General features: G+C 41.8%; 2 protein-coding genes and 1 long non-coding RNA gene across 5 annotated transcripts in view; 1 reads left to right on the top strand and 2 right to left on the bottom strand.

Annotated features, from left to right (window-relative positions):
• The window catches only part of LOC107269302 (transcription factor cwo), a 19,501-nt gene extending 4,868 nt beyond the window's left edge, over positions 1 to 14,633 (bottom strand). The window contains exons 1-2 of one of the 3 annotated variants that reach the window (XM_015742996.2): positions 14,150 to 14,633; positions 5,009 to 5,138 (exon numbers count right to left, since the gene is read on the bottom strand). In XM_015742996.2, coding sequence (XP_015598482.1) covers positions 5,009 to 5,138; positions 14,150 to 14,214 — 195 coding nt within the window. In that variant the 5' untranslated portion in view covers positions 14,215 to 14,633. Of the gene's footprint in view, positions 1 to 5,008; positions 5,139 to 8,170; positions 8,230 to 14,149 lie in introns of those variants that run through there. The other 2 variants (XM_025086579.1, XM_015742998.2) reach the window with 2 other exon arrangements.
• Positions 6,351 to 24,209, top strand: LOC107269305. The gene is made up of 3 exons (XR_003060139.1): positions 6,351 to 6,479; positions 11,042 to 11,191; positions 24,134 to 24,209. It is a non-coding gene; the product is annotated as an uncharacterized LOC107269305 (long non-coding RNA).
• Positions 22,067 to 27,589, bottom strand: LOC107269299 (calcium homeostasis endoplasmic reticulum protein). The gene is made up of 8 exons (XM_015742991.2): positions 27,408 to 27,589; positions 26,643 to 26,813; positions 25,383 to 26,046; positions 25,187 to 25,258; positions 24,608 to 25,004; positions 24,124 to 24,527; positions 23,497 to 23,862; positions 22,067 to 23,399 (listed from the first exon to the last, which is right to left on the bottom strand). Exons 1-8 carry the CDS (start codon positions 27,424 to 27,426, stop codon positions 23,105 to 23,107), a joined length of 2,388 nt encoding a protein of 795 aa, XP_015598477.1. The 5' UTR covers positions 27,427 to 27,589; the 3' UTR covers positions 22,067 to 23,104.

Raw genomic sequence — 27,589 nt, 5'->3', positions numbered from 1 at the left:
CCTCCTCCTATAATTAACGTACGACTGAAATCACAAAATCACGCTTACTGTGCGTCGGACAAATTATCAATGATACGTCACGTGGACAAAGTTCGTAATTCTGAAGCGAAATTAAAAAAGTTTGAAATTACTAAGATGGCCGTACCGATTATCGAGATCGGTAATTCAATGTAAATTCAACATTACAAATCGATTGGCACTAATTGTTTTCTGCTAAGTGATTAGTCGTCCGGTCTCTCTGTACCGACATGTGCCAGTGCGTTTTGCAAAACTCCAAGTAATGAAGGAGTAGCGTATATCGACAGCGATACGGGAATATTTGCACATGCCCCCATATGATGTGCACGAGAATCTGCAGAGGTTTTAAGAAATTGACTCCTCCGAGATACTGAGAGACAACATCGGACGATAGTCGCGCGCATAATGTTGATAGAATGGAAATGTAAAAAAAAAATTCTAAACGATAGAAAGATACATATAAGTTAAATGGCAGCTAACGGGGTCCCGTTATCGCTCATCCGCATATAACCAGTAACGTGCCGATCGCATCGTTCGAATACAAGCGCTTTTATTATGCCCGACTTATCTGTACGTTTGACCGCGGTGGTCCCTGTATTTTTTTCATTCTGTAAGAACCGGGCCTCACCGGATCCAAGCCGACTCTCGCGATACACACGACGAGGCACATGTGCCCGTACTCGACAATGTATATGTACATGCATACTATATCGCGTCTCGTGAGTAACTCCATTCTGTTTTCATGGAATAGTACCGTAAGAGAGCAGTGGGCAATTTGTCGCGCAACGAAAAGAAAAAATGAAAAACCTTTTTATCTTATTATTTTAATAGAACCGGACCCATCCAACTCTCAAGTCATTCTGGCGACTGGCCAAAAGAATCTGCGCAAGTCGTTTCAACCGCAGCGGGTGACGTCGTGCCCGCATCCATCCAAACATACGTCCTAGAAAATGTCACGTATCTAGATGGTCCAGTGACGCAGGAGGCAAGACGCACGTTTCCGGGAAGAAGATAGGGTCGCGGCTATAGAATTCATGCGACTGCAGCGCCGCTCGTGACCAGTGTCAAAACGAAAGGATCTTGTCCGTGAGTTCTTCGAGCTTGTCTCGAAAAGAATGAGAATGGGCTACGCGGGACAGTGGCTCGCTCTGTTAAATTGAACAAATATTATTTGCTTGCCCACGTCTTTCGTTTTCCCCTGCACCTCGTAGTTCAAAATTGAACGACACGACTCAGGTAACTTCATTCTTTTTTATTATGATTACCCGCCCTGGACTCTGTATCGAAATACATGATCGCCAAAGATGCGATGTAAAAAGAGAAGGAAGGAAGGAATCAAAGCGAGAAGAGAATAAAGGGAAAGAAGCACGAAAACATGTGACTCGCGATGACTGGATCGAACCGCAAACCTCGGGGCGAAGATAAAACACGTGACGAGGAATAAACATTGTGAACCCGTTCGCCGGCGAAGGTGTGGCCTATAGAAGTCATGTAACCGATAAAAAATTACGAATGTAGAGGAATGCCCGATCTTGGAATGATACGATTTGTTTTTTCTATACAAAATTTACCGTATGATTCGCCAAGAGTAGCGCAAAAAGCATTTTTTGTAGAAATAAATGAATTTCTGCCGACCCTAGACTACATAAGAGTAAAAAGTGAATTTCAGCGAGGTCAAAGAAGCACCACTCTCCAAGACTGTTTTCGTCGACTTACTGAATCAGTTTCGGACAGCTGAGGTTGACCACGCAAGTCGTAGGACACTGTTACTTCGCGACGAACGTTCCAGCGCCACTCAAATGGTAACCTAGTAGCCAAGTAGTTCGAACAGATGGCGTTGTCGTCAGCAGTGCTTTCTCAGAATAGAAACACGCGCCACACGTGCAGAAACGTATCGGAAGAAGCGACATCGTTACAAAGAAATCGTGATACACGCATACCAGACCAGGACACCTGCAGGCTATTTCGTAAGATTCAATCGGAGAGGGCACGCAAATTGCGTGGCTTTTGAAACGTGAAGAAAAAATTCCACGTTGAACAACGCATTCTCAAAAATATAATTAACTACATCAGTCTCATATGTTTCCTATAGTATCACTTAACCTCATGTATTTAGGCTCCAAGTCAAAATCTGTACAGGTCGTTAAAAATATTCGCTCGTCCTCTTAACAGCGTTTGTAAATCATTTTGTTCGTATATAAAATAATGATAACCCATACCTACACAGTGGATAATACGCTACCTCCATATGCGATCTCAGAGTGCCAATCATTATTTTTGCTCATTGCTCTTCCATAAACATAAGATCACGTGGATGTAAATGTGGTGACGGCCGCTTCTTTGTGGAATTATGGAAATACCAGATTAGTCAAGAGTCTCGTGGAAGCTTTATTCTATTTTGAAACCCCCTTGTTGCGACATGCTGCACGAAGCATACGTATTATTATTATTATTGATCGATAGACAAAACTTTAAAAGAATCTTGCCATGCAAGCGAATGACGAGGTGATTGGAAAGAGAAAAAGACGTGCCAATATTTTCCATCGGATTTGTCCTTCTCGCCTCACGTGTATCAGAAACGCGTTAATTGGTTGGTGCCAATACGAGAGCCATGCACACGTCGATGACGCAGTTCCTCGAAAGGCGACGTGCACAATTTACTCGATGAACGGCCTCAAGAGTCTGAACGGTCGACCCGACAGCCGCCACTGACTCACAGCCATGACCGAGAAACCGTCGCGATATATCGCTGTGGAATTGGCATGACGAAATTTCTTCGTGTCCCAAGACACGTACGTAGCTGCGTTCTTCGAGCAGCCCGAAACGTGCGTCTGCGACTTGTGCAACCTGGGCGTTTCGTCGAATCACGCGATGCGCGATCGAAGTCGAAAGATCAATAAGAATCGAAAACTTTCTACGAGCGGCTCCTCGTTTCTTCATCTGCATAGAATATTTCACTTTCTTTCGGCGCATTTCGTCTCTCCGTTTGACTGTTATTTGCTTAAGTCTTGATCGAGACAATTTAGATAATCAATCAATTGAAGTTACTTCTAAACATTTGTCAGGATTACGTGCTCAGCGATTCTTATCCTTCAATATAGAAGGTTCGATAATAAACTGATATTCTAAAAGTCGTTGAATATATTAAATTACGCGTCAGCAACACTCGACGCTTATTATATAAAATAAGAAAACAGTTTAAATTAACAACAGAATATTCCTGAATATTCTGAATCTTCCACGTCAAATTTTTTTCTGATTATCCTGTAGCAACGTCGTAAAACCAATAACGCGTTTGAATCGAGATTACAAGTAAATCTTCCATATCTGAGTCGTGATATCATAACGATTTTTTAAAATCTTTTCAATATAAACATTTGTCTCACGCGTTCTCACTATAAGTACATTCTGACAACAAGAAACAGATATGTATAATTTTTGGTATTACTGCGGCACTGGTATACAAGTATATACAATAGAAATTTCATAAAAATGTCAAATATACATCTTGAGGATGATTGATTGGTTTTAGATATCGGTAAGCATTACGGCTGCTTACGGAACAACAAGTCCGCCAGTTTGAAGTTGTGCGGCGGGGGGAGGTATAGGCGCCTTACATAAAAGTAGCACGAGGAACGTACAAAAGAAGACGACACGTTCCGACACAGACGAGCGACCCGCGAAACCTTGCTTACAAAGTCAGAGACGGTTTGCGTAAGTTGCACGTCGTCCACTTCCACAAGCCTACGACGTTCCCGTCTACTAAATGCTAAGCGGCCATTTAACGGTGCATTATACAGTCGTTCTTGTGGAAGGTGATCACCCTGCTGGACTCTTCGTTCATGAAAAATGGATGAGCTTTTCGGACACTCAGAACACGACGGCAGGCATCAGCATTCGAACGCGGAAGTCGCTTTTCGACTTCTGGCGTTTATCTTTTCTGGCATTACTTTTGTTTCTTTTTTTCTTCTAACTCACAGCTCTTGGACTTTCAGAAGCGTGGACTGTCGAGTCCGATTGCCGAAACTAACGTTAACAGTGCCGATCCCGATGATGTCGCTATCTCGGTATTTCCGTGCGCCATCTGTCATGTTCGAGCCTCTGGTCAATCGTTCGACAGACATGCCATTCTTCGCTCGTTCGTTCGTAAATGGTGATTCCTCATTTGCGCATATACTTTGTATATTGCACGTAATCGCCCTAATTCAGATTCACACAGTTTCCGTGTGACCTCCCACCCCCTCCGCCAGGCAACCCACCGAAACTAAAACCGATCGACGCCCTGCCGACGGCGCCTGTGCTCTGGCAAATCTGAGTCGTCACGCCATGACGTGCCTGGTTGACAATGCCAAAGACAACGAAGGAGTAAACATCGTTGATCGAGCATCCAATTTATAAAAAGAAACGAAAAGTCGTCTGTAAACACGCGATCAGTGAAACACTTATTGCTCAGAAGATACGAATTCATCAGTGAATCTCGTCATGTATTTCTCAAAAAGATTAATGTTACAAAGGTCGTGTTTTTATTTATTTTTTGTTTTATTTCGATAGCAACAATGCGAATTTATGAATTCAACATCTATGTTTAACGAAGAAGTTTGTGACCCGATACTAATTTGATATAGGTATTTCCTACACGCGAAATACTTTCTACGTTCATCGAGGAGCCGAATGTCCTGGACAAGAGAAAACTTGACCGCGCAGCAGCGATTCTCTCTATTTTCCGCTTCAATTTTTTTACTTTGATTTCGTCACAAAAGACCAAGGTGCTTTTAACACGCGCGTACCTACGTGACTGCCATTAACCCGCAGTTGTTGCATCACTGCTGATTCGACAACACGGAAAACCTTTCTACCACGACCTGAATTCCGATTCGCGATCAATTTAGACACTTCTTCCTGGCGACACGTGTTCGCTTCGCAAGCGGAAACGACATATCTTTATAAAATTCGTTTTATATTAAGACCATCGAAATTGGGGCCAACTCACCCTGGAGACTTTCTTCTTGGTGTAAACTTCATCGTCCTCGCTAGCCGTTGCAAAGTTCAAGTTACCCTCGCAATATCCAGCACCGATACCCATTCTGTAGATCTCGTCCTTGCACGATCGACCATCCAGACTGTGAGAAAGAAATATTCATTTGAAAAATCATAAATTTGTTAGGCCGATTGTCAACACCAAAGAAATCCCAATAAGAGTCAAAGAAATCATGGAAATTGAATTGACGAAACGAGCTGCATTGTTTCAACGATCGAGCGTCGATTAACACATTAAAGGCGGGGGATCTTGACGAAAGTGTGCTAGGTAACGCGGCGACCGCCCCGCCTCGTTTTTCGTCATAGAGCGGGCTATATTTTGTGTAATCGTACAAAAATTTAGACTTAAAAAAGTTTATTTAAACTCTTAAAACTACAAGAAATGTTAAAAAAGAACTAAACACTAAACTCCCGCCTTTGCGCTACAGTCGAGATAAATCGTAGTACTACGACTCCCGCCTTTAATGTGTTAAGTGTCGACGGTGTCGACGATGTCAACCAACATGCACGCGCGCATAGGCGCATTTTTCTGAAGCATCGGAAGATCGGAAGACGTCACGTGACATTTTAGGAGTCATTCGAAGCACTTTTCAGGCGAAAATTTGAAGTCTTTGAATGACATTTATACCCGCAGCATACTTGTTCGTTCCAACGAGTATTTCAAAATATCAGAAGAATAGCAGAAGCGGTTAGATTATACCGGTAGAGTGTCTGCAAGTATTCGTATATACCGGCGCAGGCAATAACCCCGATTGCCCTAACTCCATATAGATTTTCATCTATACATAGGCCAGACGGAAAAAATGTATTCGCATAAAACTTCCGAAGAGGCCTTTGTTCTTCCAGTGCTCCAGCTATAGCCCGTTCGCACTCGTAACAAAATCAATGAATAATTTAATCGAAATAACTGGATAAATCGAGAGCTGCCTTTGCAATGTCTATTATTATCGAAATTTTCCTGTGCCTCGATTGAACCAGTAGCAGTAACCTGCAGAGAAAATTAATGAATCAATCATTCAGTCGATATAGTGGGTATCCTCTCGCAAAGCGCAACAGGCAAGGAAAAACGATAATTTAATTCGATCTGACGTGCCACCCACGTGGATTTGCCCAAATCGAAACGTCTTTAAAATGAAGGTTATAATCCATTCTCCATGATGACGTTAAAGGATGTGACAACCATACACTTCTAGTCCGTCCATAAGAGCACGTATCCTGTTGACGTCTATACGCCTGACTTACCTGCTGAGGATCGAGTTACGCAGAATGGACTATAGGCTATATCAGCGTACCTCGTGTACGTACACGTGACACGCGGTCGACATTTTCCGGTTTGTCACTCGCAGTGGGTATTCCTAGAGACCGGATCTGTACAACTTTACTGACTTCTTCCACGTCTCCGCTGCACGGCTAAACTACTAGTTGTAAGTATACTCCATCTATACGTGGAGAGCACGTGTTACGCACAACATTAACCCGTATAGTTTATTTCGCAAAAGCCGTACTATTTGAGGGGCGGGATGCGCGAGGCGCAGCACGAAGCCTGAATATACGACGCTTTCGTAACACCGTCGCAGTATTCCGTTAATAGACCGGACAATTATATACGTGGACGATCTTTGCTTTTAAAATATCTTAAAACTCCGGCAAACTGACGTAACGGATGCATGCTATATCCACAACGCCACACGTGAACCATTTGACTGAGTTATTAATCAATCACGTTTGTTTCTTTTCTTTTCTGAAAAACAACAACATTTTACATAGTATGTTTGATGAGTGCGCAAGAAACAGAAAACTCGAAGAAATACTTGGTTACGTACACGTAGTGGACAGAAAATACTATAAATAACTGAATGCCGATGGGCTCGTATCAATTAGGCCTGGTAGCCTGGTACCGCGTGGTACATACAGGATAGCTGTGTAGCCGAACGAAGTGGCCACGCGGTGAGGCTGCGAATCGAATCAGGCAGACTAGTATGCAAAAGTGACACAGTCGAGTGAGCGGAGATTGCGCGCGCCCAGATCATGATCTCGATAGGCAGCGCTTAATGGGGGCCTATGCCTAGTCGGAGATAGGAGTGTCGGTTTAAATCCGAACGGATCGGAATCTGGGCCTTAAAGATCACGAGTGTAGTCCCCTCCCCCTCCACCCCGCGCGCGCGCGCGCGCGCGCGCAACTAGTACCCGGCAACGTCCTTCGTCGACCTTACGGCCCACTCCGCCGGCGCCGCGCAGATCGCAACGCGCAACCAGCGACGCACGCACGCACGCACGCACGCACGCAGCGACTCTCTGCTGCTTACCTTCACTTTCGTGCAGCACGCACACGTTGCCGCACTGCGTGCGTGGCTGCGTCGGCTGTCTCGCAATCAGCCCGCGCACTTGCTAGTCGGTGGTGTCGATCGAAGCAAAAGGATATGCTTGTGCTACGATCAAAAGTCCCACTTGGTATGCTTTATCGTAATTCTAATCACAATTTTCTAAGATGAAACGAAGAAGAGGATTATGAATTATATCGAAGCTGCATCACAGTCGCGTGATTCGTACGACGAATTCGTCCGAATTCCAATGAAGTCCATTGATCCCAGTTAAGATGACAAGCTGATTTTCTAGGCTTGAAGAAAAACACGCACCTCGCGAGAGCCATCTTTTAAGATCAAAGTACAGTTCCGGAAATATCGGTAATATCACTGTAACCGAAACGATCGCCAATATTAAAGTTCACGTTCGATGAGGATGACAAGAGTCAAGTTATTCGTTCGTTCTAATGTTATCTTGTTTTCGTGTTAAAATAATATTGGCGTACCGCCCATGCTAGGAAATACATCTGAATTGAAAAAAGACCTAATTAATACTATATTATTATTACAACGGATAGAGCCTGAAAATGGATTCAAGATGACACGTAACCGCATGCTACGAGTCGTGGAAGTACGCGTCTTCCTCGTAGCAAACGATTATTAGTATTATTAATCGGGAACACATAATATTGGTGGTTCAAAGAGAGAGCGAGAGAGTCGGTATGGGAATGTGGAAGGGAGACGGGAAGAAAGAAAGACAAGTGGAGTCAACAGCGTCACGATTGACGTCATTAGTACAGACCCACACGCACAGGTTGTTGTCTTTTGCCAGAAAATCAATGTCCAGTATCATCATTCGCCAGAAACGACAGCTGCCTGAAAGCCACTTGCGTTCCTGTTGCTTGCCTACGTCGCCTGCGTCGCCTGCGTCGCCTGCGTCGCCTACGTCGCCTACGTCTAGCTGCGCGACTAAACCTATACCGGCTCGTTCTGCTGCCGAAAGCAACAGGAACGCAACTAGCGTTCGGGCAGCTGCCGTTTCCGGCAAATGACGGCCAACTCATCAGATAAATCCTATTCAACCATATCGCAGTTTCGTGCTGTACTTCATTATTTTATAGCCATTCTCATTCGAGATAAATACACAACATTTTGTTTCTCTAATCAAAATTACGCAAAGATATACTGAGATTAGTTCGCTAGTTGAAACTTCCGGCAATACCAAAAACTTGGTGGCAAACTTCCTGACGCGCACACTGTTATTGTTTACGTATAATCATGCCGTATTTGTGTACAACACCATTGCAAAAATACTAACCTACATCACGGACGAATGCGTGGCAAGCAACGTGACTTCAGGCATGAGTTCCATCCACTCGCGGGTAACACAAGTTCGTCGCTTCGTATTCAACTCATATACCTACGTGCATATATATGTACTATATAGTGTACACGCTCCAGATACACGGGGAAGGAAAAGGAGCCTGTAGCAATGAGCGGGGACTTGCTGCGAAAGATCAGAGCGTTGCGTAGATTGGAGTTATTTATATGTATCTATAGTATACGTAATATTCAATTCTTACACTTCCACTGTATTACTATATTATTATAGCTATGGATAAAGATGATACTGTTCCGCTACTACTGTCCCAGTGTGTTCTTCTAGAACCTTAGTTATTTATTGGTTCGTCAACTTACTCTAATGCCTCGCACACCCACAAAATGAATGTCACACCGTGATTCATAATATGTATAACTCACGTATCATCGTTCCTGTGTAGTTTCTAAAGAACACTTTACCTCGCGTCTTAGCACACAATCTTTGGGGCCACTAATTCTGACAGAATGAGAGCCGTGAAAAAAGTTGAGCGTGGTTCCTTGACATAGCAATGATCTGTCAGTTGAAAAAAAGGAATCAGATACAGATATCGAGACACTCCATAAGATTGACTCAGGTTTAGGTAAACCAATCGTTAATTCCGTTAATCGTACACGTATTTCCCATTTCGGCTATACCGACCGCGCGACCCTAATTTGACTTTATTTCGATAACGCCTTGACACGAATCAGCATAAATCCCTAAATTCTGGCAAATCGCTACCACGTATGTGATTAAAGTTAACTATCGTCGTATTACCACATCTATGATAAAGTATCAAATTGATATTTAAAAAATTTAGTTCGCAGTGTCAAATGAACGCGTGCCTGTAATTTAATCCTTACTTATGATACAATTATTGTATCGTCAATTCTAACGAGTATTAATAGACAAATAGGAAGAAATCCTGTGAACGGTGCATTGAAAATGGTTAAAACTATCATAAAGGTTATCACTGCTCGTGTGCTTATTTTCAAAAATATTTTACAAAATTTTAAGTCACTTTTCAGCCAAATCTTTATTACTCGTAGTCCCTCTCATCGCTCCTGTTCGAATTGGTCCGTGTTGAAAAAAACACTGTTAAGCACGAAGGGAGAAGTACGAGCTCTAGAGCAGCCGTGGTAAAACGTAATAATTACTGGATTGAGAACTCAAAGAACAAGACGATGGGCTACTGATATGGTATATCACCAGGAGAAATGATGCCACGGGGCGGTGGCACGATATAATTTTAAGCACTGTGGCAGCTCGATGTAAATATATGTGAAGTTTCGCTAATCTATTTGGCTTTGTGTTTAGAACATACAACAACTGTAATGCTCGCACAGTTCAACGTTTATATTGATCAACTTGAACTTAAATTAAACCTACAACCTGGAACTCCTAAGAATTGAAGCCTAAACTCTACTTTGACGCTCGCGACTCACTATCGAGTGCATGAAAATCCATCGTGATTCTGATTGCAGTTAATCGACTGACAGAAATTGATGATAAGTGATTTAATCCGATCAGGTGACTGAATTGTCATTAAAGTGCACGTGACTGAGAACATCTGTTTACGTGTTTATATAGCTTTACGAAGAGCGACCCGTGACACTGAATCATTGCCTTTATTCCATGCACTTGTGTCTCTGTGTCATGTTACCGTGAGTCTCCATTTTTTAGGCTTTAGTGGAAAAATCGCACAGAATTAAACTGACAGAGTTTCGTCGTTAGGAGTACAGTGGCGCACATAAAAAAATGTAATGAAACAAGGATTTTCCGTCACTTGTATCACATGTGATATTTCTTACGTCTTTTTCCTTTTCCTCTTGTCGACATAGCGGAAAAACAGAACCCACGAAATGAGGAAGATATTGCGCAGGGACAAAGAAGGAGAGAAGAAAAAGGATGAGGAAGGAGCTAAGCACTATACGTGCGCCTTATCGGCCGCATTTTTGCACTGGCGATGGAAAATTTGGCACGTGCACGTATTGCCATACATTAAGTCCAATAAAATTCGTTACATACCTATGCGTATGTGGGAAGCAATTTCGCCTGCTATTGGCGCAAAAAGTTGAGTTTTTTCAAGGAGTCCTCGATTTGCATGCTCTCTCAGTTACGTTCTATTTTCCTTTTTCCTATTCGTTTCTTTCTTCGTATTATATTTTCTTTTTGGTACTAAGTCGCGACCTCCGGAGATTTTATACCAGACGGTGAATATATCGTTTAAAAATAACATTTTATCACGATCACTTTTACTGATTGAATTTCGCCCCTCTCTATCTTCGAGCTCTTTTGTCAGCTTTCTTTTTTTTATTCTTAGATTGGAGTCGTGGCCTTCGGACGACCTCCGTCTCTATGTACAATGGAGGAATCACCCGGAGGCAAATATATAAATATACCGTTCAAGATGAAACGCCGTAGCAATATATGCACACGTAGAAACACGAGGATTCCGTTTCGAGCACAAACGGTACGAAATCTGAGCAACAAATTAAAAAACCACGTGTACCGCAGTGTCACGTCAGTCAGTGTCAGTGTCAGTGTCAAGTGTGCAGTCGCACGAAGAGTATGGTACTAAATTATATGCCGAAAAATGTTAATAGCCATACATAATGCATAAATTAATATGTTTTTGAACCGTCATGAAAGACTGTGGTATTCCACGAAACAGCAAAATCTCTACTTTTCTCCATGCAGGAATGACTAAGCATGTGATATCCTATGGTATAAGGTACTCTCGAAGATTGACCACTGGTTTCCACTATGTATAGTGTGTTTACGCATGTATGAAAAGTCCAAGGAGGAATGAAAGGTGCCGACGTGACAAGTCAATGAAATTCGGAAAAACAATTCGCGCTTGGCTAGACAGGCCTGAGTCGCCATTGTGTAGTGATTTTCTGCGCAAAAATCATTCTTCGTAGATTTGATGAGTAGTACGTCGACTTTGAGGAGTTAGCGAGGGACGAAAACAAAAAAAAAATAAAAAAAAAGTACACCGACGATAACGGATATCTCATTGAATATTGAGATATCAAAGGTGGGAATGACGGATTGGTCGATGGATTTGATACTTCTTTATCTGAAAGTGATACCTTGTGTTCACGAATCACGTTATGCGATATCGTGGGTAGCTCGTTAGTTAGCGGATCAGCCGCCTTAAAAGATACAGAAAGATGTAAGTGTGTGGTTTCGTTATATACATATAGCTAGAGCGAAATTCATATAGTCTATAGACGTGCTAGTGTCAAGGCAGTTTTCAATATCCAATTAAAAAAAATCTAGAAAAGAAAGTGAATCACAAGAAGGATAGGGCGAGGAAGTGAAAGGGTTTGAAAAATATGTGGCACACCCATTAGACCCGTAGATATATGTTTACTAGGATCATATATGATTATATCTGTACTATATATAGAATATGTATATAGATATATGGGCAAAGCAGTGATATTGAAGAAGATACGACACACTAGTAAGAGATACGCGTACAGCGATTCCGCCGTTAATTCTCTCGTGCCGTTCCTTTCCATGACGCAAACGCTCTTCAAACTGGCGTCAGTACTTTCTGCAAGGAAGGTGCCGGCTGGGCCTGTTTACACGGACCTGACGCGACGTCTCCGTAACCCGAGCGGCGTAAAAGTGGAACGATTTTATTTTCCCTATTTCTCCCATCCGAAAATTCTCTTGCTCTCCTTCCTCTCAGCTTTTATCTATTTCTTGTATTCTTCCTCTCCCTCTCTTTCACTCTCGGTGATTGTCGCTTGCGCGAAGAGCCGAGCAAATCCTTGAGACGCCTTGAAAGTTGGGAGAGGCCTTTGTATGTACAGTCGAGCTGGTTACGTGGCCAGTGCCAGGGACTGCAATAGAAGGACAACGGAAGGAGTGTGAATGTAAACGCGGTGAACGTTATAAAAGGAACCTTAAAAAAATTTGCAGTGTTCATGTTCTGTTCCTTAACACAGACACGGACATAATCGCGCTCTACACGTCGGGAGGCTATTCGAGGACGTCTCGAAATAATTCCTTCTAAATAAATCCCTGAACGATCGATGCGGTGTCAATGTTCGATGCCAGCGATGAGACTCAATGTGAAATCACCTACAGCTATATGTGCCCTCTTGGAAATGTACTATGTAGGACGTGACTTTTAATAACATCGTTTAACTTACTTATAGACTTCTCTACCTTGCCTTCTATCTGGAGAATCACCTGTGTTCTAGTGCCAAGTATATCTTCCCAGCTTATTCCGTATACGCGAACGTAACCATCGGCGAATGGAACTTCCCTCTTCTATAGAAGCTTATAACAAAAGCATGTTGACTATAGTTATCTGATACGAACTGCCAAGCAGCAAGTCTTGTAAATCCTAGTGCCACGTGTAACACGATATGAATTTCGAAGCAACCCGTATTTTGAAGCACAAAATATCTCTGAATAATATTATTCGAAATCTGATTTTAACTCCTTCCATAACATCTCGTTGAAGACAAGTCCGATTGTTCCCACACAGGGGCGTCGTATGGAAACGCATTTAGGTTTATTACTGAGCAAGCACGCTCGACTACGACCCGGACGGCGAAATCCGCTGCAATTTGTTGACGCTGTTAATGAACCTGAGCACACAAGTCGATGTTAAACAGTCACAGTAAATACGATTGTTTAATCGCACCCAAGAAGGCGCCGGCCTGCTTGTGAAAACGACCTTCTCTACCTGTTCCTGCACAATTTCTTAAACATTTTTCTTCGAAAATATTTTCTACGCAATTTTACGATATCACTTGTCCAATTAATAATATTCACAAAAAGCCATGAATAGACAGTCGCACTGCAAAGAATGTTGAACGTGCAACTTTTCGTTACCACGACCTTGATTGCAAAGAACATCCTGAAGACGTCATTCGTACGTCCTTAATTATTGTACCTCAGTGCATTGATAAACCAACATTCTCACCAAGGCTAGGAATGAATGTCCACGACCTTGCAGCTAGCAAAGAAACGCCTGAATCTACATTATAACATTTACTACAGTTCCATGTTTCACCCGATAACACGAATAGCGATAAAAGCACTCTTACACGATACACAAAGTAGATTTACGGTGCAACAGTTAAATTACTATACTGAGTTCAAGAAGTAGTGGTTCCTGTGGAGGATTCTTAAAGTTCAAGAGAATGTATATTCAATGTGGAATTTTAGTTCGTCTCATACTTTGCACCGTTAAAAGTTTAGTTCAATAAGATCTGCCCTGAACGTGATAGTGAATTTCGGTCTTTGCGAAGCATAAGGTAAGATAGACTCGCAAATCCTAATCTAGACGTATCCCATAATACCACAGTCAGATGAAAAATGTTTACTCGGAACGATTCGCGATAACAGAACGAAAGCCTGAGATTTTTTGTACGCTGTATAATTCAAGGACTGACGTACTCACCTCTCGTATTTAACTTGCATAGAATGTGCAGAATTGTCCTCCCAAAAGTTCTGTGTCTCCATCATCTTGCAGCATAGAATTTCTGCAATGTCGCTCTGCAGCACGAACACTTCCTAACACACTGACTTCTTGTGCCTTCCGCAACGCAACTCTCTCTTCTTTTTCGAATAAAAAAAATAATTGTTGGACACTACGTAAAGAACGGCAACTCACGTAACACGAAATCACCGACGTTTCGTTTTCAAACGTTTCACCTACGTATAACGACGATGCGTGGCGCGACAATGATCTACCGTTTGCTCACGTCGCGAAAACAGCCGACGATTCACTGCAGGGAGAATCGCTCGCGTGGTAACTTTTAACCTCGACGTTCTCGATCGATTGGCCCGTTCAAGCCAAGCGGGTACGTTACGTTACGTTACTCTATGCTACGTTATGCTCCTTCGCAATTCACTACCAAACACATGAAACGTGGAATGACGAAGTACGTATATATATGTATATGTATAATGTAATTCAGACACCTATGGATATATGTTTATGTATAGATATACAGAAGTGGTTTTCTTCGATTTTCAAAACTTGCCGACGCGTAACAGGGTACTGCCTTGTCACGTGATGATTTTCAATGGATGATATTGGCCTCTCTGTTGTATCGTATGTATTTCCTTCAATTTACTCAATGGTTTCCGATAACAAAACTGATCCTTTTCGAAAGCAGAATTCCTCGTCACTGATAGCGCCACAAGATTGCACCCACGCACGAGAATTTCACAATGCTGCATATGCAGCAGAATATTCAGAGATTTGGTTCATTAGATTCATCTTCTTGTTCCTCGCTCACGTGACTGCTGTGAAATCCGGTGTGTCTTAAAAGCGTACTCAAAATCGGTTACCGACAGTGCATCGCAGTTTTGCCGAGTAAAATATTTTTTTCTTAAAATCCTAGACAATACAACTTTATTCTTGTGGTTCGATAGCGCGAATACGCGTGTCGTTGGCTGGCAGGTTAGAATACGTGTATAATACGCGGCCCTGTTCGATTCTCCTGATGGGCCGCACTGTGGCATGCAGTCCTCGGGTGGGAGCGATCCAGACCGTGTCAGGAACGGCTCTAGCAATCAAGGCGCCATACGCACTCTTGCGAACGAGCAAATTTTATTAAAAATCCGTTAATACTATAGAGGGAACGTTTCTTTATAGACGTAACTATTCATGAGCGGTACGCGAGTGTATAAAAGCAATGATAAACATGTTGGTAATATCAGTGTTATCAGGTTTTATACAAATTCTTGCAGGCCATAACTCGTCACGAGTAATAGCTTTTTAACTGCTCGATGTTTGAGGCAAATGCATAGCGCACGATAAACGGAACGCACGGTAGTCTTGATATACGAGATTCCAATGTAAGTCATTGCAGTTCAATTCTACAAACAATATAGAATCATGCGAGTTACAGAAAGATGTGTACTACCGACAGGAGGCCCGCTTACGTCATCGTGTTTCGGACTGGATGTTAATCTCACGGATGCTCAAGAGTCTCTTGGAGATACCATTGGTGGACGTGACAGTCTCACAGTCAGTTACCTTCGAATCTAACCTAAAGTGGTTTTTCAGAAAATAAACGTCATACGATCGATTCGTTCGATTAGGACGAGGATTCGACATTCGACAGAACATTTTTAATCATGCCGCATTGCTTTCATAATTTATTAGAATCCTATGGTTAGGTAGCTTTTAGGTACAGCAGTCCGTGGAAACCAATTACAAAATGAAAGAGTTACACGTATGACCTTTAAGCACCTCCGGCAAGTGACACATTACCACGAATTCGTAAAGGTTGGTGAATTTCTCAGTATCATTGCGGTATACGCATGCCGAGTCTTCTTTCTAGAAAACTCACTTCTCTACGTTAGTTGGCATCGGTATAGCCATCTCGATCACCAGCATGCGTCGCAAGTATGGTGACGCAAATTCTGGTGTGGTAAAAATCTCGGCTTTCCTGGTGAAAGTCCATGGCATAGACTAGAGACGGTACTGTTCGGTGCTTCGGTGGGTGGGAACCAAGCTTTACCACTCACCACGCTATGTGACACGTGCGCGTGACGTCACAGGGCCGGTCACGCGAGCACCGTGTGCCCCGGTCACGTGTCCTGTCACGCGCTCCGCTATCCCTACCATTTATGTTTTCCCTCTCTCCGCGGAACCTATCCCTTCTACGAGCACCGCGATTGCTCCCCAGCAGTTACGTTTCCATCGGATATCTTCCTCCTTTTCCCTCTCTCGCTCTATTTCTCACTTGCTCGTTTACGCGATGCCTTCTCCGTGCTCTCCTTTTCTCTCTCGCTAGTCTGTGGCTCCTGTCTGGTCTTCCTCTTACTCCACTGTAGCGCCATGCTATTTTGCCTAGTCAAGAATGCTTGACTGAAGATACGTTGATTTTTTCATACACATATGTTTACGCAGCGAAACACCTGTAGCATTATGCGGCCTATGCTGCCACCAAACAATACTATCGTGATACAAGGAAAATATATTATTAAGAAAATGATGAGACACTCATAAATGGTAAATTGTAACTCTTGTTACTTTTCATGGTGTCTCTTGTTATAGAAAATATGGTTCATTAGCTACTCACTTACTTAGCCAGTTACAGATGTCTTTCTGTTTATGACACATTACAGAAGATTAAGTTCATCGCGTATTTTTGAACATATTGCACTACATTTACGTATTCCAAAAATATACTAGAATTATCAAATATGGTAACGTCCCCAACGTTTTATCTTGAAATATTAACGTCAATGGCTTCTTTTGGCGCGGATAGGATTTACTTTGCTGGAATTAAACGGAAGAATTTATAATTAAAAAAAGCAGTTGACGAGGCACAATGGATGACTGATTAATAAATTCATATCACAAGCTAAGGAGTAGTGTCGAATATCTCTATAGATTCAGTAAAGACCTCAATTTTCTTTAACGCGATATTCCGTCGTTGTGTTTCTAGTAAACCAGACGATGAACGAGTTTGTTATTGTAAAACTTATCGAACGTAATCTTTCGCATAAACATGAAACTCAATATACAACTCGCGTGCTTAGCAGAGTTCATTTGACGCAACAGATTCAGTCCATGGAAAAAAAGCATGTCCTAACGAATTTATTGATCCGTAGTTTTGACAAATGTATGTACAGCACAATCGAACAACCTGTCGATCACGTGGCGAATCGTAATAGAAACAGAAAGGTCGGTATTCGCAGGTGGGCTTCGCTTATGGTTTGACTCCTGTTATACGCACGTACGTAGATAAGGATACGTAACGCGTACTGCCCCTTTCGAAAATAGCCGTTATATTTTCTGCCTGGCTCGGGAGAAAATAAACGCGGTCCGTGGCAACCATTAGCTATTCTCGGTCTCGTTCGCCGTGTTGCATGCCCGATAGTCTCATCCTCTCGTTCATTCTTTGAATCTTTTCTCGCCCAGGAGCACGCACAAGACAGGCGTCTGCGAGAGCCAACAGTATCCGTGCACATTTCGATGATGCTACACGTGATATTGTCTTCCTAGTGATAGGAGCTGTTGTCCTCGAGCGTAGTGGATCATCGCATCATCAGCGACCAATACCGACTAGTACCGACTAGTACCGACTAGTACCGACTAGTACCGACTAGTACCGACTATTACCGACTATTACCGACTAATACCGAATACCACTAATTCGGAGTATTACGAAAATCCATGAAATGGCAATGACGCACTTATCGTGTGTCGGGGATTTAGATGGTTTATCCCTAATTGCCATTATGTCGTCGAGTCTGCAACGTCAATAACCGTGTGGAGCTAAGATACGGATATTTAAATAATAAATACTCAATTTGTATCGTACGAAAGTCCGCTGGCAATTTCTGCCACTTCGTTTTATGATGTTAATACATGTACCTATAGAACTGGAATTCCTATAGAACAAAATGGGAAGGTTCGATCGGTTGAAGATTACAAGTTTAGTCAAACTCACTCCTAGACGTTCTTGCAATCGTAAAGCAGCCGACTTGGCAGGGGCCTACGTGACTTCTAGACGGGACAGTTAGTAGCGGAAACGTTTTAAAGTTTTCAAAGGCGTCAAATGAATAGTCGCATGCACACCCGGTTTCTATGATTTCTATATCCCGCAGCCTTTTTTCCCTTGTCAATAAAATGGTGCCGAGTCGTCAACTGTCGTGGATACCAATTGCAACATCAACTTGCCAAGCACATCGAATCGGTTCAAGGCTTCGGAAAAATTATCTCTTCACGCTATATACGTATCTCCGGTCTGACATTTCCTTTTGTCCTTTTACAGCCAATAATTCTTTCTTGACCACCCAAACACGCGAGTACCAGCGTGAAATCAAAGTTCCAGCACGTGTGGAATACTGACGAAGATCGCGAGTCTTCTCTACACGTGGCGCCACCACGAAATTGTAGTTCATATTAATGGCTTCGTATTACTATTATTATTATTGGCACTGTGTGTTATACTAACCTACAAGTTATAAGTTAGGACTGTTTATATCCTCTCTTCGCACATTCTAAATAAACTAAGCTAGGTAGGATTTACTCCATGTGATACTTTCCTTCTTACACTAATAATAATTAGCTGTTCTACTAGTAAGTTTTTCTTGTAGCTTATACCGATTTTGTTTGTATTGCTTGCCTCGACTCTTAGTGCATCTATTATCTATTATTATATTATTTAATTTTGTTTTTCTCTTATGTAATCAGTCTACGGGGTCTACCCCTGAACGAATAAACTTGATTTCTCTCTCTCTCTCTTTCTCTCATAATCTCCATACGATGTCCTTGGAAAATCAGAAGACTCGATTCTAATAATTATAGTACTTACATTCATTCTCCTTCGCGTCCTAATATTTCAAGCTAATGGGAATCCAATAGTTTCACCCGTTTCTAGATGCCAGTCGCGTTATTAATCGTCGACCTTCATTCGTTATATTTCAGCTCATCCTTTGGATTACTTATGAGCAGCTGATAAATCCGATAAGTGTAGATCATTATTATACGCAATAAACCATAGGAACGTGCGTGTCACTCTCGCTCCTATTAGGAGACCCTTTGCACAATGTGAAAGGCTTCATTACGCGCGTGCATAATGGCTTTTAAGCTATTCCAGTAAGGATCCAACGATAATTATAAATAACAAATAGGTTTTTACACTTGAAGTAAGGCATTGCATGCACGTGTCGTGTAGAGGGTGAAGCGTGGTACGGCGCGTGACTTGGCAGCTGAGGCGTGCCCTTCTCTCCGAATCACGTGGAATGTAACGCGGTGGTACACTCTCTCTTTGTCGACATAGCTCTATACACCTATAGACCTACAGAGGAGGTTTCAAAGGCGACGGAACGCGACTCTTGTACTCTTCGCTTGAGCGACTTGCGTCAACTCGTGCTGTCTGCCAGGCGTCGCGTACCTTGCGCCGGGGCTACTCGTTTTCTCCAGCCACGTTACGTGACTTGCTGCAACTTCACGTTCCGAATATATTTTGCAATCTTCCAATTTCTAAAAGGCAACGAGCCTTCGCTTCTACTGCCTTTTCCTTGAATGTGTTCTCTGAAATTTGAATCAATAATAACCAAGAAATGACGTACCGAGGTTCATTGTTGCGGAGCAGAGATACTTCTGAGATGGAATTTGTGGAATTTATTCTAGAGAAAGGCGGAAAGGTGGAAAAGAGGAATTGAAAGAGCATTCTGTGAGTACATCATTGCACATCCGTATCTGGTACTGAAATCGAAGTTAGGTAAAAAAGAAGTTAGAGAAAGCGCGGGATCTCGATTAGAATACGGATTATGTGCTAAAGAGGTTACGGTTACGTTTCATTCTATCAGATTCGCTGATCCACGTATTTACTTATTACGTTACTTTTTCAGATACTAGCGATCGCAACTACATATGTCACAGGAGTATCCTTCTTTGCCTGTAATGTCTGAGCGATTATTAAATATCGCTAAAAGATAAGTGATTGTCATATGTAGCTACACGCCATTGGTTTTTCCAATGACATTTCCAGTCTCGTATAAACGCATATAAACGGCAGTGCTATGGTCGGTCGTTCATGTCCTCGAGCGTTTCAATATATTTATCCCTTTTTCTTCTGTTTCCTTTCTCCACCGGTGCGAAAATTTGAAGGGGCCACTTTCCGGCGAACACGAGTGTAGCCACGTCACGAAGCATCGCGAGTACACTAGGCGGAGCAGATATAGACGAGGCGATTCATTGGACTGACTCGTGTCAAAAGATACATGATTACACAAGGTGGGATAATTCGAGATCGTATCCTGCCGTTTCCTTTCTTACGAAGGAATCCATAATAGCTTTGACTTCGTCACAGTGACAGACTTTGCCGTGCGCATCGCCATGGACTCCTATCGGCTTCTCTCTCTCTCTCTCTTCTCTCATCCCCTTCACGTGTCCGTCGCAAAGTCAGAGTCACGTTTCTTTCGAACGTGTTGCTGAGCCTCGTAAGCCAAAGTCGTTCACGACACATTGAGATAAGGATGGGCGGCCGAAAATGCGTTGCAAAAATGTACGATATTTTGCGTCAGAACTATTTTCATAACCGGAAAGACGTTACAGTCACGTATGCATAGGAAGAGCGAGGGAGAGAGAGAAAAGGAAAAATACTCTTAGGGAAGAACAGAGAAGAAACAGGAGAGAGCCGAGTGAAAGATCATACGAGGATAATCTCGAAGAAGTCCAAGTCACGTTTTTGTCGATTTTTATATTTACAATAATCTGTGAGCATGGCGGCTTGAACAGGAGAATCACGTTTGAATCCAGGATTCGTGAAATCTCGTCGGACATGGTCAGTCTTCGTTAACATTTGAGCATTCTCCACCGAGAGAATAACAAGGGCTAGCAGAGGGTCAATCGATACGTAGATAAACATGCCAGGAGATTGAACATTGAACGAGATTACGAGAGTATCGTCGTCACTCGTCACTCGTCGATATACTCGGACTGCGGTCGAATGTCAGGCAGTGACATCTATTGAGAATTCGATAATCATAGATTTCACCTTGCATGATCTTTGCCCGGTTAGAGAATTGGAAGGTTGCGATAGAAATAGATGTTGTCAGTCTCGTGAACGCAAAGACTCGGTAAAAGAAATTTTTTAAACTAGAAATAAAAAATACGGAGAACCAGTTCGCAGCTTCGACTGATTCCAAATACATATATATCATCCAAGTTTTGTTTATTTCGATCGGACCGTCCGCGAAGACTTCTTATCAGACCAAACCGGTTCTATGTTGGATTTATTCGGTTCGACTATCAGTTCTCACTCGGGGGGGTTCAATAGGGCATTCGCGATTAAAAACTCACTGGACACGAGTGACACTCAAGCCAGTTATCCAGTGCCAGTGGTAGTTTCTCTTTTTCTCTACGTCTTGCACGCCATCATAAACACGTGATGCCTCACAAGAATTGTCATCCCAACATCTTGAAGGCTCTGTAAATCGATGCAGCTCGCTCGCATTGATATCTTTTGGATGATCGAATGTTTTTACATAACTGTATTAGATGTATCTTTTCTACGATTGATTTATACTTTCCTCTCTTCTTTCTTTGAACCACTTTTCTTTTATTAACTCCCGATTATTCGACTCCGCGATCGTAGAAACCGAATGAAACCTGCGTTTCGTCTCTATTACTTTTTTCCTACCGCACAGAATTACAAAATTATGTTAATGTTGGTTGACTTTTGTTCTTACTGGCAACACTATGACGATAAGGAATACATATGATCAAGAAAGTGCCAGATCCTTTTGTAGGAAATTTACAGCATTTATTCTTGAGCTACTATCGTTCTATCAATTTATATTCAATATATTCAGTATTTATTAAATATAAATACATTTGTCGTATTATCTTGAATTTTATTTTCTATATCATTTATGACGAATGTTTAGTAATATTCATTCGCGTTGAAATTGTACTAATCTGTACGCGACGTAGGTGTCATTATGACCAATGCAATAATCATTTATGCGATTGTCTACTGTCACGAGTAGATGATGGAAACCATAGTGAAAACTCGAAACACTCGTAGATAAGATTGCGCATTCTATAACATCAGTGTACTTCCGCAGAACGTTTTCTTATAATAGTGATGTGCTTTTTTCTCCTTCTAAGCACAGCATTTATTAACATTATCAGCATTACACCCGTATCCGATGAATGGAAAAATATGGAGGCGTACTGATTATGATGAAAGTTATCACACAATTACATAAATGTAATCGTAATGGAAGGGACGTTCTTCGTTCCTTAGGAATTGACAATTGAATCCTTCTCAGTATTTATTTCTGCTCGACATCATATCACTTCTTTTCTTTCAAAGAGACAGTAGAACACCAGTGAATCTATGGGGAAATATATTACTGACAAAAGTGCTCAGAAAGAAAATAATTGCGATTTTAAATGCACGTTGCGAAAGAATTTCAATGTCTTAAAAGTCTTACATTTCGTTTGAGGCTTCGCTGAGTACAGAATGTATATAATAATATGAGAACGAGCAAATGTAGCCATCGTTCTTGCCCACCTCTATTTTCTTCGACACAAAAACGCGCTAAATTCAATCGATCCAAAGAAAATTCATTCGCTATATATCTAGACTTATCACTTTAAAATTGAAAGAAAATCAAGACTGAGCCGTTGAAACATAAATCATCCGCAAAAATATTCTTCCCAGCGTAGTTTCTCAAAGTAAATTGATAATCGTCATAATTTTGCATTCCACGGAGCGATATACACATTGTTTCAAAGAGAAATCTACAAATTTTATGGCAATCGCTTGTGTTAAGAAATATGCCTACGATATATCGTATCACACATTCACTATTGCGATGGCAGCACTAGTGTTAACACGATTGAGGAATCCTTTTACTTGGATGCACGGAATCAGTCGCGGTCGCCTCGTTCTTCGGCTCGCTCCTCTGCACGCGCCTTCATTCGAGTGATGAATGCTTGACCCTTGCTTTTCCGGAAGTTTTCATAGGGATCATTCAAATTAATTCCGACACCTTTGTACTGATCGTTCTTGTCGCGTATCTCGCCACCGGAAATTGGTGCTTCGATGCCTTGCTCATTTGCGCCAAGACCTGCTCCTCCCCAGCCCATTTTCTTTAGTAACTGATGTCCCTTGTTGCTCTCGTCGAGACTTACTTCTTGCGTGGCTTTGCTGTACGTGGAGCCACTAATTGTACAAAAAGCAGTCATTATATTCGTTCTCAATTTCACATTAATCACAGCACAATATTTATAGAATGAATCTGAGGAATAATTATACTCACAGGAAACTTGGTGGCGTAGGACTACGATCCTGTCGGTCGATTCTTCTGTCTGGACTTCTGTCTTTGTTGCTATTTCTTCTTCTTCTACTTCTACTGTTATGGTTGCTAGTACGATTGTTGCGTCTGTGATTGGTTGTAGGCGATTTAGATCTGCTTCTACCTCGAGATCTCGACCGCGATCTGCTACGAGATTTGCTTCTGTATCGTTTTTTTGGTGGACTTGGACTCTTCGAACGCGGCCTCAGTATTGGCGATGGTGATTTGGATTTTTGTCTTAATCCTGACATAATGTCTTCTTCCTTGCGCTTACGTGCACCATTTTTCGCTTTGTAATATTCGTATAAACCTAATTTTTCCCAGCCATCGCTGCAACAACATGAAAAATGTTGATTGTCAATTTACAGTATTTGATTTCGCAGATTTTTGGTCATGAAGTGACTCTTAGAGGAAAAAAAAAAGTATGATGTTGGCCTACCTTGCCGCTTGTCAAGACAATTCAAATAAAGAACAATGGGTTAGAATGGAGATTAAGATAAATGAGAAGCTATCGGTACACTAGCTATACATTGTTACGTAATGTTTAAGTAATAGTTATGTTTCATAATGTATAAAAGATAAAAGTGTTACCTGTCCCTAGGAGAATCGTGATTCGGCGGTGCGTAAAATGCTTCAACAGCTGCAACGAGCCGGTCGCTAGGAGGCGCTGGAGGTGGTAATCTGATAGCATCAGGATCAAGAGGCTTATATTCACCATCCTCCAGTTTAATCAGCGGCACCATTAAACCGGCAGGAAGTTCGAAATAAGGCATACTGGGCATGAGGTCTTCGACAGAGGGTTCATGAATGATAGGTGGCGGTCCGAATCCAGGAGGTGGTTTGGAAAAATCCGGTAGTGGAACGGTGGTGAAAGGTGGTGGTTCATTTGTAGGGGGAACTCCCCATCCTGGAGGCGGTTGACTGAAATTAACATCTCCTCCGATGGCCGGCGGCGGACCAGGATGATTCGGAGGAATATTCAGATTTTGCTGGTTCTAAAGCAATGCACTTCATGAGAATAAAATTTGTTTAAAATAATCTGAAGGAGGCGTATTTTCTTTTGTGAATTTCCTACCATCTGCGGAGTCTGTGGTGGTGGCGCCTTCAGCTGTTGGTCGATCGCTATCTTTTGCTGTTCGATAGTTTGTATCTGCCTGAGCGCGTGATTGACGAATGCCTGATGTTGCGCTTGATAATTATCAAAAGTCTGTTTAGTTGAGGCAGTGATCGGTGTGATGGCACTTGCATACTGTGCCACTAAATTCGCTTGGTACTCTGACCAGGACGTGCTTGGCTGCTTAAGTTTCTCTATGATGCCTTCATCGAAATAATTATTCTTTGATTCCCAAAGACTGAGCAGCTTGTTTAGCTTGTTCAGTTGCTCATCTGATGCAGCCAATGACGTGTTACAGAACATGGGAACAACGACGCTTTCCATTGCTTTCCGAAGGTCCATTGACTTTTTTCTTGCGCTAAAAGATACACCGATTGCGTTACAGCCTCTTTGATGGATTCCTACTACAACTGTAGCTGCCTTTTTCCATTCTTTTTTTTTGTGTTGTTACTCAGAGCGTACAACAGTAGATACGCTTATTTATAGATAGATAAACATCTCACTCGTATATCTATCTTTTACGAGGATTTTCTGACTTACCAATGATGTAATACATCGTTTACCAAGTAGATAATATGAAGCTTCTGGCTAAATGTTGATCCCTGAATAACTCTGAAATGGATTTAATACTAATAAATTTATGAATGTGAGATACAGCTTATTGCGAGGTTCCTCAATCTTATTCAGAGTTAATTCATTTAAAAGTCTATATTATAATGTAGAAGGTAATGCATACTTTTTGAGTAAATACTCGGCGACAACCTGGTTGCTCTGTGGTGAAATTGAATGCTGCAGTATCCACGCCTTTCCTGCGCTTATGCTGTCTTTTGTGCAACTGTCAATGATGGGTTGTAAGACCGTGTCAAAAGCAGCGAGATCAGTGTTCGTGTTTTGTGCATTATTTTGCAGAGCCGTCTCTTGCGCTTGCCTCACAGCATCCTCGACTCTTCCTTGCTGTTGCGCCATTAGTGCAGCATGCTGGGCAGCTAGGTTTTGCTCCGATTGTCTAACTTGTTCCTGGAGAGTAGTCTGTTGCGACTGAAGACTCGCCAGTTCGCTTTGGAGCCATCCTGGTGGGCCACTGATGTTAACTCCTTGGGTCACTGCACCGACAGGAGGATTGACGTTGCCAGAAATCGTCCCAGGAACTGCTCCGATCGATGGTCCTGCATTTCCCGGCCCTCCGATTGGCCCGGGCACTCCCGGTAAAACGGGGCCTGGATTCCCGACTGGCCCAATTCCGACCACTTGATTTAAGCCGTTGTTCTGAGTATTTAGGCTTGACGCAAGACCGACGTTATTCAGTGGCTGCACGACGGTTGCGGCTGTTTGCTGCTGCTGCGAAACGTTTAAACGTGGGTCTGCATTTTGCATTGGATTTATTCCTTTTTGCTTTAAAACTGTAAACGAATGACGGTGGATTATTGTAAGTCGCTTGATCCTTTGATTGTTAGTGAAAAAAAAATATACTAATAGTCCAATCTCCGCAGTTTCTTATCTTCTACAGGATGGCGCGAGAAGGCGTTCTTGGTATTATATTCTTATTGTATTTTACTTATGTGTAAAGTCTATTGTGAGTCGCTAGGCTTTCAAAATGCCTTGGAATCACTCCCTCTTTTTATACTTTGATACTGACAGTATGCTCATTTTATTAGAGGCAGCTTATTAGTTTCCACAGATGTGGAAGAAATACTTTTTTTTTATCTACGTCCGTCACATTATCTAATCCCGACAAAAATTTAAAAACTACATCTTCTCGCACCCTAAAAATGGTGTTGGTCTCTAGTAACTCGCGAGGCTTCTGTATTGAACTTGTTGAACATGTCTAAATACGATCCAAAGATCTTCAATATGTCGATGCATTCAAAGAGAATCTGTCGCATGATTTCTCCTTTTTTCTCTCGTTTTCTCGAGTTCGCTCCTCATTTGACAAATGAGCTTTCGCTTCATATGCTTCTCAATTGATGTAGCTGTTAAGGGGCTTTGTCCCACTTACTGGCTTGCTCCGTAGTCACTTTGTACTGGTAATAATTGAAGTGTTCTCCGCCAAACAGAAAACCAAACTTTGGGTTGTCCTTCTGCTTGTTCTTAGTCATCTGCTCAAATTCTGGGCCGTTACGAGCCACAAACTGTGCTAGTTTATCTATGATGTTACGTAGTTCCGTATCTGCATATTGAGTAACAAAAAAATCATTAATATATATATATATATAATTAGAATAATTTATTCATAGTATTAAATCATCTCTGTTTAATCAATACATGTAAGGTAATATTCTTTTAAACCATATAGCTTCTAGTGATATTAAATTTTATATATCAACTATAGGGAATATCAAATACAAAATAACAGAGAAACAGTTTATCTTCAAATTAAAGAATTTCATCTGTGTTTAAAATTTGTATACCTAGAAATAATTTATGTGAGTAATGTCAATAGTCATGCAATAATTTTCACTACAGAACTATTGCCAGTATGTAAAAAGATGCACGCGCTAGAGACATTAATACTTGAAATTTACAATCGAAACAGTGTTCTCATCATCTTACTCTTCACATAACCTACTGAAAAGCGCGTTTTTTTAATTCTCAATCAATTAAGTGCAAAAACGAAATGTTAAAATTAAAAATTTTTCTTTAATTAAATTTGTATATACCTAATATTGCATTGTTTGGCCTAAATAAAAATTGACTCAAATTTTTAAGAAATATTAAAATATGCGCACGGCCGGGTATGTAAATGGCTCGATTCATGTATTACCTGCAGGCGCTTGGTCCATCTTTTGAGTGCGCTTAATTCACCAACGCTCGATCGTTTCACTTTTTGTTTTAAATAATCAGATTCTGACTTATCTCTAATGGAAAATCGAACCGAAGAAACATTATTTTTACAAATACACGACAACGCTAGACGTCGCCATTCTTTCAGGATACTACCATTTC

Source organism: Cephus cinctus, unplaced genomic scaffold (assembly GCF_000341935.2).
Source record: "Cephus cinctus unplaced genomic scaffold, Ccin1 Ccin1_scaffold0629, whole genome shotgun sequence".
Lineage (NCBI taxonomy): Eukaryota > Metazoa > Arthropoda > Insecta > Hymenoptera > Cephidae > Cephus > Cephus cinctus.
Note: the sequence above shows the minus strand (reverse complement) of the source record. Positions and strands in the feature narration are given on the sequence as shown.

Coding starts and splice junctions, on each gene's coding strand:
- LOC107269299 (XM_015742991.2), bottom strand. Junction 24,528..24,607: donor CACCACAGACTCCGCAGATG/GTAGGAAATTCA, acceptor GCATTGCTTTAG/AACCAGCAAAATCTGAATAT. Junction 23,863..24,123: donor CACGATTCTCCTAGGGACAG/GTAACACTTTTA, acceptor ATGTTGTTGCAG/CGATGGCTGGGAAAAATTAG.